The following is a 14,113-nucleotide window of genomic DNA, read 5'->3' as shown; positions in this document are numbered from 1 at the left end:
AACTGTCAGCTATACCTCAAACTGCATCCCAACCCTTACACTACACCTGAACCTTCTGCCATATATCACACCACATCCCAACCCAACCCAACCCTACGCCACACCCAAACCTTCTGCCATATATCACACCACATCCCAATCCAACCCCTGACACACTCGAACCTTCTGTCATATATCATAGCACAGCCCAACCCAACTCTACGCCACACCCAAACCTTCTGCCATATATCACACCACATCCCAATCCAACCCCTGACACATCCGAACCTTCTGCCATATATCACACCACATCCCAATCCAACCCGACACACTCAAATCTTCTGCCATATATCATAGCACAGCCCAACCCAACACCACACCTGAACCTTCTGCCATATATCACACCACATCCCAATCCAACCCCTGACACATCCAAACCTTCTGTCATATATCATAGCACAGTCCAACCCAACCCAACACCACACCCGAACCTTCTGCCATATATCACACCACATCCCAATCCAACCCGACACACACAAATCTTCTGCCATATATCATAGCACAGCCCAACACAACGCCACACCCGAACCTTCTGCCATATATCACCACAGCCCAACCCAACCCAATGCCACACCTGAACCTTCTGTCATATATCATACCACATTCCAACCCAACCCCTGACACATCCAAACCTTCTGCCATATATCACAGCACAGTCCAACCCAACCCTACGCCTCACCCGAACCTTCTGCCAAATCTCTAACTGGATACCAAACCAAACCCAAATTTCACCCCTCCTCAGTTACAACAGTGCAGCCTTATTGATTCCAATGGAGATGCACTGGTGTGAGGCAATAATACAACCCTCCATGTTTTTGATGAACGCCACATTTTTCTTCTTAACCCCATCCCTCACCCCTGATTTCATGTTATTTTAAGATCCAGTGAATAGTTAAGCTCTCTAGGTCAGATTCTCAGCTGGTGTAAATCAGCAGCATGCCAGTGATGTCAATGTTTGTGTAATGTGGTGATAGTAGTTGTGAAATAAGGGAAGCTATGATTCAATATTAAATGGCACAGGGTGGTTTAAAAGTTCTATGGGAACGACTTGATTCTTCATTAGATTTTATAGGACTCTAGAGTAGTTTCCAGAGAGCCCTATTCACCAGACTCTGAGCTTAGCCTTCCGAGCCCATTGGGCTGGCTCCTCTCAATACACCCATCCCGAGGCCAGCCACTGAGGAAATGGCAGCTGGTCTCCAAGGCTTTCGCACGTAAATCTTTGTGCCCCAGTCAGACTGCATGTGCCACGTACATGAGTCCCCAGGTATGGAGCCAGTGCACATGTGTCTCCACACCACACACTGTACCTGCCCAAGAAACAGCTCAAGCAGTACTACTAAAGATTGATGCATTCGCTCAGTGTTCTTTGTTGTGTTGCCTTCCACAGTCCTGTCTGCGCACAGTGGCTCCAATGCCACCTGACAGAGTTTACTGACTGTCTCCCCTGCCCAGCCTCCCTTGGACAGCACTGGAAAGCCTAGTCTGGGGGAGGTGCTCACCCCAACTTGGGCCTTGGATAGCAGAGATAATACTGGGGTGCTACCCTTACCACAGCAAGCCATGCATTTGTGACCTCCAGGCTTGGTCAGTACAACTTGCATCTGGGGGCAGGTCTACACTACATGTGCTTCAGCTACACCGCTGTAGTGTAGACACTACAGTGATGGAAAGTGTTTTGTAATTGCTGTAGTAAATCCACTGCCTCCAGAGAAATCTTCTGTTGACCTAGCTGCATCTACAGGTGGGGTCGGGTTGACCTAACTACATTACATGGGGCACAGAATTTTTCACAGCCCTGAGGTATGTAGCTAGGTCGACCTACACTGTAGGTTTAGACCAGGCCTAGGAATGATGCTGTGTGCCCTAGAAATGCTCGAAATGACGGAAAACACCCCAGCCCATCTCCTGAGCGACACAGGCTGCTGGCAACTACCGCCCTGGTGCTCTGCTCACTGCACCAGCTCCTCACAGAATCAGAGGCCAGTTTAAAATCTGTCCCAATATTCAAATCCCTCTATGGGGTTGGCTCCGGCTCCTCTCCCTCCAAGACCGTGACCGCCCCCCACGGCTACACTCCATTGGAACAACAAGACTGTCAACTGGTCCTGGGAGACCAAGGAGTGTGCGAGACAGAACTTTCACAGGGACTGGACTTGGACTGGGGAACTCACTGACTCTAGAGATAAGATGATCACAGGCAGCACTGTGCTCATGAGCTTTGCAGCTGACTCTCATTTTGACTTAGCTTTCCCCCTTCAGGAGTTGTATTCTCCTACTCACATGCACTTCAGCACCCACTTGCGCACCACAGAGCAGAGGACAACCCTATAAACTAACAAGGCTGCAGGAGGGGAGGCGAGAAAGGGCACGATTGTTGCTGTTTCTTGCTGGTTGTGAGGGAAGGGCTCTGATCCTGTGGCCACAAGTGCTGGATTAGTGAATAACTGGCTGTCACAGACCTGCTCCAGCATCCGGTGTCGTTTCCTCAGCTCCTCTTCCAGATCCGTCAGGGGCCTCTGTGACTCCTGCTGCTGCTTCAGCTGCTTGAATCTCCTGGTCTCCAGAACCTTCTGGAGCTCTGGTTTGTGTTCTGGCAACAGCCCCCTGCAGAGAGGGGATCAAACGGGCTTTACTGAAGTGGGGGGCTTCCCTGTTTCTTCTGCACCCGCCGTCTCTGACTGCCTCCCTTTTCCCTCTCTCATTCAGTTGCCCACCCTGTTTCCTCTGCTCCCAGGTTCAGTCAGAGCCTGTGGGATGCTGTGACAGTCCCCCCAGCAGCAGAGCTGGCCTGGTTGTATTCAGGTCCTTGCATTCGCTCTCCTGGGGATAAGCTATTTATTTCCCAAGCTCCCTGCCCCCAGGCCTGGCAACATTCTGCTCACATCCCTGCCCCCGGAGCAATCAGTACAGAACACATGTCCCTCTCAGCATCCCCTTCCAGGGGGCTCTGGGAAGCTGCCCAGGTCTGTGAGGCATCCATGCTGTCATGGGAGAGACTGACCTCAGGAGCATTCTCAGGGACTCCTGCTCCCGGCCCACTGATTCAGGCCTGCCGAGGGAACCGCAGCCCATAACTGGAGGCACCAGCACTGTTCGGCAAATTCATCCAGACTGCGGGAGGTGCCTGAGGACCAGGAGTGCCAAGGAGCTCCCACATAAAGTAGGAAAGGCCAAGGACCTAGCACTGCCTCATTGCATCAGCTGGAGTAACTCTTCCCTTGGCCCCATTCCCTCTGGGCACCCATCAGCATCACTCACCTCTTGTGGCTGAACAGCAGCTCCCGATGGAGCTCCTGGTGGGTCTTAGACTCTCTGACTGGGTTCGGCAGCTTCTTTGGCTCAATGAGGCCACTGTTGCTACCTGCTGCCAGGTAAGTGCCAGGGTCACAGCCCCTGCTGCCTGCCTCTGCAACACAAAGATGGGGTGAGTGAGGCCAGCCCATGGAGGGCAGGGACCGGGGTCCCACCATTCCTCACCATGCTCCACCTCCATGTGGGCACCATAAAGTGTCAGGCCCCTCCCCCTCAGAGGGGAGCACCACAGCCCCCCCATTGCTCTCAGATGGCTTACACGCCCAAATGGAAGGGGATTTCCTCCAAGATCCCAGTGGAAACCAAGCAGCTCCCTGCTGAGCACAGCACCCCCTCCATGGTGGGCTTTTCTCTCTCGGGCCCCATGACTGTTCCACTGCAGCTAAATATTTCAGCAGTCAGTGGGCTGAGAGAAAAAGAATGACACTGTAGCCCAGTGCTTGGACACCACCAAGAGGGAGCCCCGGAGTCCCCCTGCTCCAGTCACCCTTTCATTATTTACCCACCATGGAACAGCTTCCACAGGAGAGCCTGCAGGAGCCAGTAGCAGGGTGGTCACCCCGCTCCTGCCTGGAAGGGCTTGAAATCAGCCCTGGGAAAGGGCTGGGGCAGGAAAAGGGGGGCTGATTGGGGAGGCAGCCTCAGCTGTGGCTATGCCCCAAACAGACCCAGCTGGTCCTATAAAGGTCAGGGCAGCCAGGAGTTTAACAGACTCTCTCTGCCTTCAGAGAGAGAGGGGCCTGGCTGCTGGGAAGCTCAGGGTGCCTAGAGTGAGGCAGGGCTGGGGGGAAGGCTAGAGAGGCTGGGGAGCTCCAGGCTAGCAACTCCCCAGGCTGCAGGGCCTTGTCCAAGGCCCCATAGAGGCACTGGGTTGCAGAGAGAGGCAGCAGGTCCAGACCCAACCTTGCCTATGATGGGTAGCTTATACTGCAGTCTGCCCCAGGGCGCGGGGACTAATTGGTGACTGGCAGTAGCCTACGACTGAGGTGAAGTGGGGATAGTGGGTGGGGGTTCCCTGGGGAGGGGAGACCCTGAGATAAAGGGCTTCCTGCCAAGGGGCAGCACCCCAGATAGCAGGGCACTGGGTCCAAGAGGGACATGGGGGGCCAAGTGGCAGCGGGACACCGGCCTGCAGAGGGCACTCTGGAGGCTGGATGAGCTAATTCCCAGAGACAACCAGCAGGAGGTAATGCAGAGGTGAGAGTCCCACATCATTATAGAACCCCTCATCTGACTCTCCCCCTAGCCCAATGGTTAGAGCACACACCTGGCAGGGGGAGACCCCTGTTCAAAGCCCCTCTCCCCTCAGGCAGAGCTGAGGGATTGATCCTGGGTCGCCCCCATCCCCAGGCAGCGTTCTATCTCCTGAGCTGCCAGTCGGCAGGCAGGCTGCACAATCCCTCCTCCGCCGGCTATTCGGTGTGGAGCGAGAAGGCCCTAACTCAGTCCCGCCAGAGACACCTTAGTTGCTTATGCCACCTGGCTCCAGTAGTAGCTTCCTATTGGCAGATCACTAGGAGAGCGATGCACCTCCCTGCAGCTGTGACTCTGGTGCCTATCTCAGGTGGGAGGGGCTTGGCACACTCCTGGCACTGGCATCTCCCATTGGCTGGTTCGGGGGCTCCCCATTCAGCACGCTGCCTTCTGACCAGACTGGGCCAGAGACAGGGACCCAGATGACACCAGCACCAGCTAAATCACAAATACCATCTGGGATGCCGCCCCCACCGCCCCGTGTGTGATCTTTGCCTTCCCCACCTTATTTCTTCTCTTTCCCCTAGCTAGAGACATGAAGGGTAACAAGAAAACATTCTACAAATATCTTAGAAGCAAGAGGAAGACCCAGGACAGGGTGGGCCTGTTACTCAATGGGGGAGGGATAATAACAGAAAATGTGGAAATGGCAGAGGTGCTTCATGACTTTTGTTTCAGTTTTCACCAGGAAGCTTGATGATGATTGGACGTTTAACACAGTGAATGCCAGTGAAAATGAGGTAGGATCAGAGGCTAAAACAGAGAAAGAACAGGTTAAAATTTACTTAGACAAGTTAGATGTCTTCAAGTCACCAGGGTCTGATGAAATGCATCCTAGAATACTCAAGGAGCTGAGTGAGGAGATATCTGAGCCATTAGCGATTGACTTTGAAAAGTCATGGAAGACAGGAGAGATTCCAGAGGACTGGAAAAGGGTAAATATAGTGCCCATCTATAAAAAGGAAATAAGGACAACCCGGGGAATTACAGATCACTCAACTTAACTTCTGTACTCGGAAAGATAGTGGAGCAAATAATTAAGCAATCAATTTGCAAACATCTAGAAGATAATAAGGTGATAAGTAACAGTCACCATGGATTGGTCAAGAACAAATCATGTCAGACCAACCTGATAGCTTTCTTTGACAGGGTGACAAGCCTTGTGGATAGGGGAGAATCGGTAGACATAGTATATCTAGACTTCAGTAAAGCTTTTGATACTGTCTCACATGACCTTCTCATAAACAAACTAGGGAAATGCAAACTAGATGGAGCTACTATAAGGTGGGTGAAAAACTGGTTGGAAAACCATTCCCTGAGAGTAGTTATCAGTGGTTCACAGTCATGCTGGAAGGGCATATTGAGTGGGTCCTGCAGGAATTGGTACTGGGTCTGGTTCTGTTCAATATCTTCAGTGATTTAGATAATGGCATAGAGAGTACACTTATAAAGTTTGCAGATGATTCCAAGCTGGGAGAGGTTGCAAGTGCTTTGGAGGCTAGAATTAAAATTCAAAATGATCTGGACAAACTGCAGAAATTGTCTGAAGTAAAGAGGATGAAATTCAATAAGGACAAATGCAAAGTACTCCACTTAGGAAGGAACAATCAGTTGCACATACACAAAATGGGCAATGACTGCCTAGGAAGGGGTACTGCAGAAAGGGATCTGGGGGTCATAGTGGACCATAAGCTAAATATGAGTCAACAGTGTAACACTGTTGCAAAAAAAGTGAACATCATGTATAAGCAGGAGTATTGTAAGCAAGACATGAGAAATAATTCTGCTCTACTCCACGCTGATTAGGCCTCAACTGGAGTATTGTGTCCAATTCTGGGCGCTACATTTCAGGAAAGATGTGGACAAATTGGAGAAAGTCCAGAGAAGAGCAACAAAAATGATTAAAGGTCTAGAAACATGACCTATGAGGGAAGATTGAAAAAATTGGGTTTGTTTAGTCTGGAAAAGAGAAGACTGAGAGGGGACATAACAGTTTTCAAGTACATAAAAGTTTGTTACAAAGAGGTGGGAGAAGAATTGTTCTTAACCTCTGAGGATAGGACAAGAAGCAATGGGCTTAAACTGCAGCAAGGGCGGTTTAGGTTGGACATTCGGAAAAACTTCCTAACTGTCAGAGTGGCTAAGCACTGGAATAAATTGCCTAGGGAGGTTGGGAATCTCCATCATTGGGGATTTTTAAGCGCAGGTTGGACAAACACCTGTCAGGAATGGTCTAGATAATACTTATTCCTGCCATGAGTGTGCAGGGGACTGGACTAGACGACCTTTCGAGGTCACTTCCAGTCCTATGATTCTTTCCTCTCTCTCTCCTTTTACCTTTCTATAAGAAGAGTCTGACTCAACTGGCCAAGTCGTATATTTTACACCACTGCTGTGAGCCTGTGAGCAGAAAGAAGCAATGCCCTAAACAGCCCGATGCTGGCACAAGTTGTCAGGTCTCAGCAGGTATGTCTACACTGCAATTAGACATCTGTGCTAGCTGACTTGGGCTCAGGCTGAGGGCTGTTTAAGTGTGGCATAGATATTCAGGCTCAGACTGGAACCCAGGCTCTAGGACCCTGTGAGGTGGGAGGGTCTCGGGCTGCAGCCTAAGCCTGAATGTCTATGCCACAATTAAACGGCCCCTTAACCCAAGCCCCGCAAGCCCAAGTCAGGAGTGTAATTGCAGTGTTCATGTAGACGTAGCCAGAGTGGCTGATCAGAGCGTGTGCTGGGCCTGGGTTTTCCAGCACTGTCGTAGCAAGTGAGAGTCAACCTGCGTTTCCTCTCCTGGCTGTTCTGTTCTCCCCTCTTGTGGGTGGGTGTGTGGCTGGGTTTGTCTGCTAGGAACCAGGATCAGACTTTAACAACCACAGCAAGGACAGTGCCAGCCCAGGCCAGCTAACTGTCCATTTGGGGCAAAGAGCAAAAATTAATACCAACTCTGATACCATCTAAAATTGTCAAAGGGGAGCTTCCGTTTAAAGACTCTCCAGCTAAAGGCAATGAGGGAGGTGTTACAATACATTGCATTGAAAATGCTTTATCTGTCTTCCCTGTATCTTTAATAAAGAGTTCAAAGGTGTTTAATGGTTGAATGCCACAGGTGCTGAGCAGGCTGAGGTGTCTGTATACTAAACCCCAAACCCGGCTTACCAGTCCTGTCACTGTGCAATGTTAACACCTTTGACTCTTTGGACTCACTGATTCCATCTAAATTAATGAAATAGCTTCCCCCCCCCCTCCTCCCTAGCCAATAGCCTGTTATTAGGGCACTCACCCAGGAGGGAGAAGATCAGGATGTGAGGCCCGACTCTGAATCAGGCAGAGTGGGGATTCAAACCTGAGTCTCCCACAGCCCAGGGAGTGCTCTGAGCCTGGGGTATATGGACACCATGTCTGTAGTAAGATTTTTTGCAAGAAAGGGCTGACCTGGCGTAGGTTCATGGCTGTGACTCCCAAGTGGAGCAAAGCACTTCCCTCCAGCCTGAAGTCCCTTTGAGGGGCAGGGCTCACTATGGCTGCCTCAGGCAGCTCTCTGCTCAGCACTCTGGCTTCCATGAATCCCTCTCTCAGGGAATGTCCACACTAGAAACTCAAGTCAACTTATGTTAGGTCAACTTACAACCATTGTAGTAATTACTGAAGTGGCTGATGTCCGCACCACCCTCCTTGTCAATGGTGCACGTGCTCACCAGAAGCGTTTACACTGACTGAAGAGGGGCAGTGTGGGGGGCTGAGAGCCTGGGCTCTCAGCTCTGTACACAGCCCCACCCCCGAGCTCTCGACTCCCTGCGGCGACTGGGGAGCCTCTGGGCAGCAGCTGGGCTGGTGGCAGGGAGCCCAGTGGGCAGCCAGGGTCTATCTGAAGCCCCTCACCTGCCCAGGGGAGACAACTGGAGTTGTGAGCCAGCCTTTGGGAGCTGTGAAACTGACAAGAACGACAGCCAACAGCTGATGTAAGTAACCTGTGGGATCTACACAGACCCTGTGTCACCCTAACTACACCGACATAAGCCCTACACCCCTTGTGGAGGTGGAGTTATGTTGGTGTAGTAGGGCAGTTACTACAACCTTGCTCCTGCTGTTGCGTGTTTACTGCCATCCCTAGTTTCTGATCCATGACAGAAGTTTACCTCACACACACACCCCTTAGTTCACAGCTTCTTGTGAGGGGTTTTGTCGAACACTTTTTGAAAGTTCAAATAAATTACATCACCTGGCTGTCCTTTATCTTCTATTTTGTTGACACACAGTATTGTAATGGGTTAGCAAAGCATGACTTTCTTTTGTAGAAGCCGGTTGGTATCATGACCAGCTAGGTGTTGTAACATTCTATTTTTAACTTAATGTTTTGACCAGTACATGACACTAAACTAAACGTTAACTGGTCTGTAATTCCCACTGTCACCTGTAGCACCTGTTTTGAATATTAACAGCTCGTAACTATTTGTGATCTCAGGGCATTTCAGATAACTGAGGCTTGGCTAAGAAGGCTGTGTAGTGTTTGGTATTCACAGGATACGTGGGACTGTACCTATGACCTATTTGCAGATATATACCGGTACATTGGAAAATGTGTCCTTAAATGGTCTCTCTATTCTTCCACATCTGGCCAATATGGAGAAACCAGGACCAAGATTTCTCAGAGTGCCTTGTGATTTGGGATGCCTCGTTTTTGGGGTGCCTAGCTTGAGTCACTGATCGCCCACCCTCTGACAGTCAGGCCTCTGTGGAGTGTCTCAAGGGAGGGGCCCTAATCACTAGTCCTGTTCTACAGTCTTGGTCCAGAGCAGACGATAAGGCTGGGGGCAGGGGAGAAAGTAACTTAAAGGTACACAGTGGGGTCAGGCTCCTGAGCAAGGCTGGGGGTGGCGCAGCTCTGGGCCCCCAGAAGGGGCGGGTCCAGACTCCCCCAGCCAGCCCTTCAGTGCTGCCCAGCCCATGCAACCTGGGGCTCCAGCAGCAATTTAAAGGGCCCCAGGGAAGCTGCCCCTTTCCCCCCACCCCCGACCCTGTCAGCGGCCCTGCCGGTATGGTGCTTAAAGCACTGCCGTGACAGCACTTTATTGGCATACTGGCTTATTTTCACCTTTGGCTGGGGGGATTGCAGGGACAGAGCATCTGTCACCTCACAGTGGTTCCTGTGAGTAAGGTTAGCAGCCTTTGAAAAGGGGAGCCCGGGGGACCACCCTCAGCTGGGGGCCACACAGCTTCTCCACGCAGTGGGAATGGGCCCCTAATCAGCGGCCCATGAGAACACTTGCTGGCATGGAAAGAGGCAAAACTCAATCCCACTCCCAGCCCCAGCCCCAAAACAATTGGCTCTTCTGGGTTCTCATTCCCTGGGCAGCGGGGCCTCCCCACATCTCCCTGCTCTCTCATCCAGGAGAAGAGACTCTTACCTGGGCTCACGCTGCTCTGCTGGGCTTTGCAGTCACCCTGGAAAATAAAAAGTTTGGGTTCAGAGACAGGACAAAAAAAGCACATGAAATAAAAGTGCCCCAAGGGCAAGGCTGGGCCTAGGTCCTACGAACCTGGGCTGTGCTGCTGTGACCCAGTGCGTGGAGACCTGCCACAGCCCTGGGCTCTATTCCTAGCTCTGGCAAGCCCCTTCCCCCTCTGTGCCCGTTGCCCCATGCGTCAACTGAGGGTATTGACAGTGAGCTGCCTTTGTAAAACACTGAGCTCCCCTGGGGGAAAGTGCTCCAGAAAACCTGGGCACTTTACAAGTGGCACAAGAGGCTGCAGGGAGGCCAACCATGCTATGCTCAGAGGCCTAGGTCTTAGCAGGGGATACAGCGAGGTCTGCAAAGACCCAAGCTGACTATGTCCTCCGAGTTTGGGGGTCTTCGGATGCAGGTTTTTAGTTCAGGCCCAATTCTGATTGGGGAACTCGGCTGCCAGCTGTGGCGTCAGTGTGTGACGTGCCCCAGCACTAACGCCAGCCCCGGCTTAGCCAGCAGGGTGAGGGAGCTCAGGAATGAGCCAGGTTGTCACTGGACTTAGAGTGGCTACACTGGAGAGCTTACAGCACCGCGGCACAGGGCCTTACAGTGCAAAGCACTTCCCCTCCCCCACTCGCTGGCTTGCGGGTGCATGTGTGAAGAGAGAGGCGAGGGGAGCAGGTTTGGAGACAGACTGTTCCTGTCAGCCAGCACTGCCAGGGGGGCGCTCTGGCTGCAGCCACTTCTGGGGAGTTGTAGGCCGCATGTTTGAGTGGCACTGAGAGGCTAGGCAGGGTGTGCCGGGTGTGGTACACACAGCAAGACACCCCCGCCCTGTAGCACTGACCAGAGACTTCCCAAATCACAGCAAGGCAGTGGCAGAACCAGGGATTGAACCAAGTTTGCTGAGTCCCCAGCTGTGGCTTATCTCCTAGGCTGTATTTCCCTCCATAGCATGGCTTCAGTAGGGAGACTCCAGCCCGCTCTGCTGCGGCTCAGCCAGGCATGGCCATGGAGGGGTTCTCAGTTTTTCCCCTGTGAATGGTGCTCTGGAGGAAGCCCCACATGAGCTAGCATTGAGACAGGTGACTGCCTGCAAGCCTCCCATTTCTGTCCCCACAATGACGTGTAGGGCTCGTGGTTAGAGCAGGGGACTGGGAGTCAGTACTCCTGGGTTGGGTTGGCAGGCTGAGAGGGGAATGGGGTCTCGTGGTTAGAGCAGGGAGGGTCTGGAGGCCTGGCTTCCAGCCCTAGCTCTGACAGAAGGTGGTTTGTGGTAAGAGCCGGATCAGAGTTCTCAGCCCTGGGCTCTAGTGCCAGTTCTTCAGCTGGCTCAGTCCTTAGTCCCCAGTCTGTAAAATGGAGATACTGACCGACCTGTGTAAAGAGCGTTGAGATCCACAGTGGAAAGGGGCCAGATCAATGCAGCTCATTATTATGGGCCCTGCACTGTCTGCAGCCTGACACAGCAGTGATCAGCGCTGCCCACAGAGACGCCCGTTCCCATGCTAGGCCTGGGTGCCCCATCCCACTGCAGAACAGACTCTTCTGTGCCAACTGCCAGGAGTTAGAACAGCAACCAAAGTGAGGGACATCCCCCAAGAAGAAGAGATTGTCATCACAGCCAGGTCAAGGGCAGCCAGACCTATGGGTCTAGGGTGACCACCCACCCGAATTGGGTGGGACAGTCCTGAAATGAAGACTTCAAGTCCCGTCCTGGACTGAATGACTCCAGGACATCATTTGTCCCAGATTCCCTGAGGTGCCACTCTGCCTGCCTGAGGCTCAGGGGAGGGGCTGAGGTGGGTCTTAGCCTCCCTTCACCATGAGGCCCCACCCCTGCTTCCTTCTCTTCCCCCCAAAGCCCCACCTCCTAGCCCTGCCAGAAGCCAGAGCCCATCTGTGGTAGGAGCCACCCAGGGAGCCTAGGCTGCTGTGCTAAGCCCTGGACCCTCCACCTGCCCTTAGCAACACCCCCCCAGGGGAGTAGGGACACAGGCAGGGGGCTGCTTTCGGGCACCCAGGCCCCCCGCACAGGGGAGGTAGAGGGTCTGGGTCCCCACAGTGGCCAGGGCTCCCTGGGTGGCCTGCCCGCACTGCCTGCAGCACGGCGCCAGCTTCCGGCCTGGCCAGGGAGTGGGCTTCTTGGGGTGGAAAGAGGAACAGGGGCTTGAGGCCATGGAGTGTGGGAGGCAATGTTCCCTCTAATTTTTGACAGGCCATGTGCTCAAAAAATTTCTTCTGTGCAAATTTTTGAAGCAGAGTTCAAATTTGTGCACCATGAGGCAAATGCACCCAAGCGAGAAAAATGCTTATACATTTAAAAAGTTTTAATTTGCAATTTGTGATGATGATAGTTTTACACCATATTATTTTATAAATGCCATTTTTAAATACTTAGAAAAAGGAAATTTAACCATTCTTCATGAAGCAGAAGATAGTTTTAAGCATTACGCTTTATGATCTTTTTGGTAGACCATCACGAGCATATATCAAGCACATATTAGTCATAATCATCAGTCCATAGGCTTCTGTCCATTGGTGTCCACTTTCACCTTTCATTCTATACACATGTCCGAAAAGATTTTGATAAACATACAATAAAGACAATTTAATAAGTATGCCATTATGTCAATTTATATGGGTTTTCAGATAGAGACATCATAAGTAAAAAAAGAAAAACGAGAGTTTGTGTTTTAAATTTAAAATATTCCTAAAAAAAAATAGCAAATGATTATCAGCCAAGAATAAGATATATAATTACAAATGCATTTTAATTTCCTTATTGGTCGAAATGTCAAAGACTGCTAAACTAACTTTACTGTTTTTCCCTGAGACCTTTTTCATTTGCCCATTCAATATAAACTCTGTCCAGATCTATCAGTCCTCCATCCAGCTGGTAACTCTTAATACACATCGGCATGTCCAAATGATCTACTTGTAAATGATTTGATAGTTTGTTTTTTAGAGTGTTCATTAAGCTAAAGCCACACTCACATTCTGCACTTGATGCTGGGAATGTTCCTCCAATATCCATCAACTTTGCAAGATCCTAAAACTGTTCGTTCTGGTGAGCAAATGTCACCATATCTGAAAAACTTAAAATCAATTGGCTTTTGATTCTTTCGGCTACTGCAAACTTGAAGTCATTGTACTGACTGACTATAACAATCTCTTCAGCAAGAAAGTGTTTGTATTTTGAAAATAAGGATTTGACCTGATAAATTCCAAAACTGAAGTCACACTTAACTATTGCTGCACAATCAGAAGCGGACATTCCTGGACTTAATCGTCTGGAAACCTGCCTGCCAAATGTGCACACAAGATGTTTATTAAAGTTATTATGGAACTGGTATCAATTTCATTATTTTCTTGAGAGCTCATATTTAAGAGCCTTAGCTTTGTCACTCCATAAGACTGAATCTCCAAGGTACTGTCTTCTGATCTTGTTCAGTTTACCTCGGGCAAGGTGAAATGCTTCAAGAGGTTAAGGCCCCGTTTCTGGAGCAGCATGGATAGTGAAGCCAGCTCCGACAAAACATCATTCAAAACTTCTAATGTTATTCGGTATTCCATGGTATTCAGCTTTTTGTGGCAGTATTTAGAAACTGGATCAGTATCTTTGTCTTGCTCAAAATATTCCAGAAGAGGATTATAGTTGTGAATACTTGCTCAAAGTGCAAAGTGCCTAGATAACCAGTGCACTTCATTGAGTGGCCTGAAAGCGACCGACTCACATTCAGAAGCATCCACTATTTTCTGAAATTTGCATTTTCTCCTGGATGACCGACAGAACACCATGTAGACAGTTTTCATTAAGGTTTCGGTGTCTCTTATCAGCTTGACCTCTTTCCATGCATCGGAAATCCCCAAGTCTTCCCGGTGTGCAATTCAATGTTGCTGGACTAAGTGTGGAATATCACGTTTCAGCTGAGCCACCACCCCATTGAGTTTGCCCAACATCGTGGAGCCACCATCAGATGTGAACATCACCATTTTTGCTAGATCAAGTTGGTGTTTTTTATAAAAACTTTGATTGCAGACAGTATTGAGACAGC

At 50.5% G+C, this 14,113-nt stretch overlaps 1 protein-coding gene across 1 annotated transcript in view; it reads right to left on the bottom strand.

Annotated features, from left to right (window-relative positions):
* Nucleotides 1-13,631, bottom strand: part of LOC123369053 (protein FAM107B-like) — a 61,851-nt gene extending 48,220 nt beyond the window's left edge. The window contains exons 1-4 of the mRNA XM_045014422.1: nucleotides 13,515-13,631; nucleotides 10,014-10,050; nucleotides 3,301-3,448; nucleotides 2,502-2,646 (exon numbers count right to left, since the gene is read on the bottom strand). Coding sequence (XP_044870357.1) covers nucleotides 2,502-2,646; nucleotides 3,301-3,448; nucleotides 10,014-10,050; nucleotides 13,515-13,631 — 447 coding nt within the window. The remainder of the gene's footprint in view (nucleotides 1-2,501; nucleotides 2,647-3,300; nucleotides 3,449-10,013; nucleotides 10,051-13,514) is intronic.
* Nucleotides 13,632-14,113: the final 482 nt, after the last annotated feature.

This window comes from Mauremys mutica, chromosome 4, assembly GCF_020497125.1.
Source record: "Mauremys mutica isolate MM-2020 ecotype Southern chromosome 4, ASM2049712v1, whole genome shotgun sequence".
In the NCBI taxonomy this organism is placed as follows: domain Eukaryota; kingdom Metazoa; phylum Chordata; order Testudines; family Geoemydidae; genus Mauremys; species Mauremys mutica.
The sequence above is the reverse complement of the archived record's forward strand: the minus strand, read 5'-3'. Positions and strand labels throughout refer to the sequence as shown.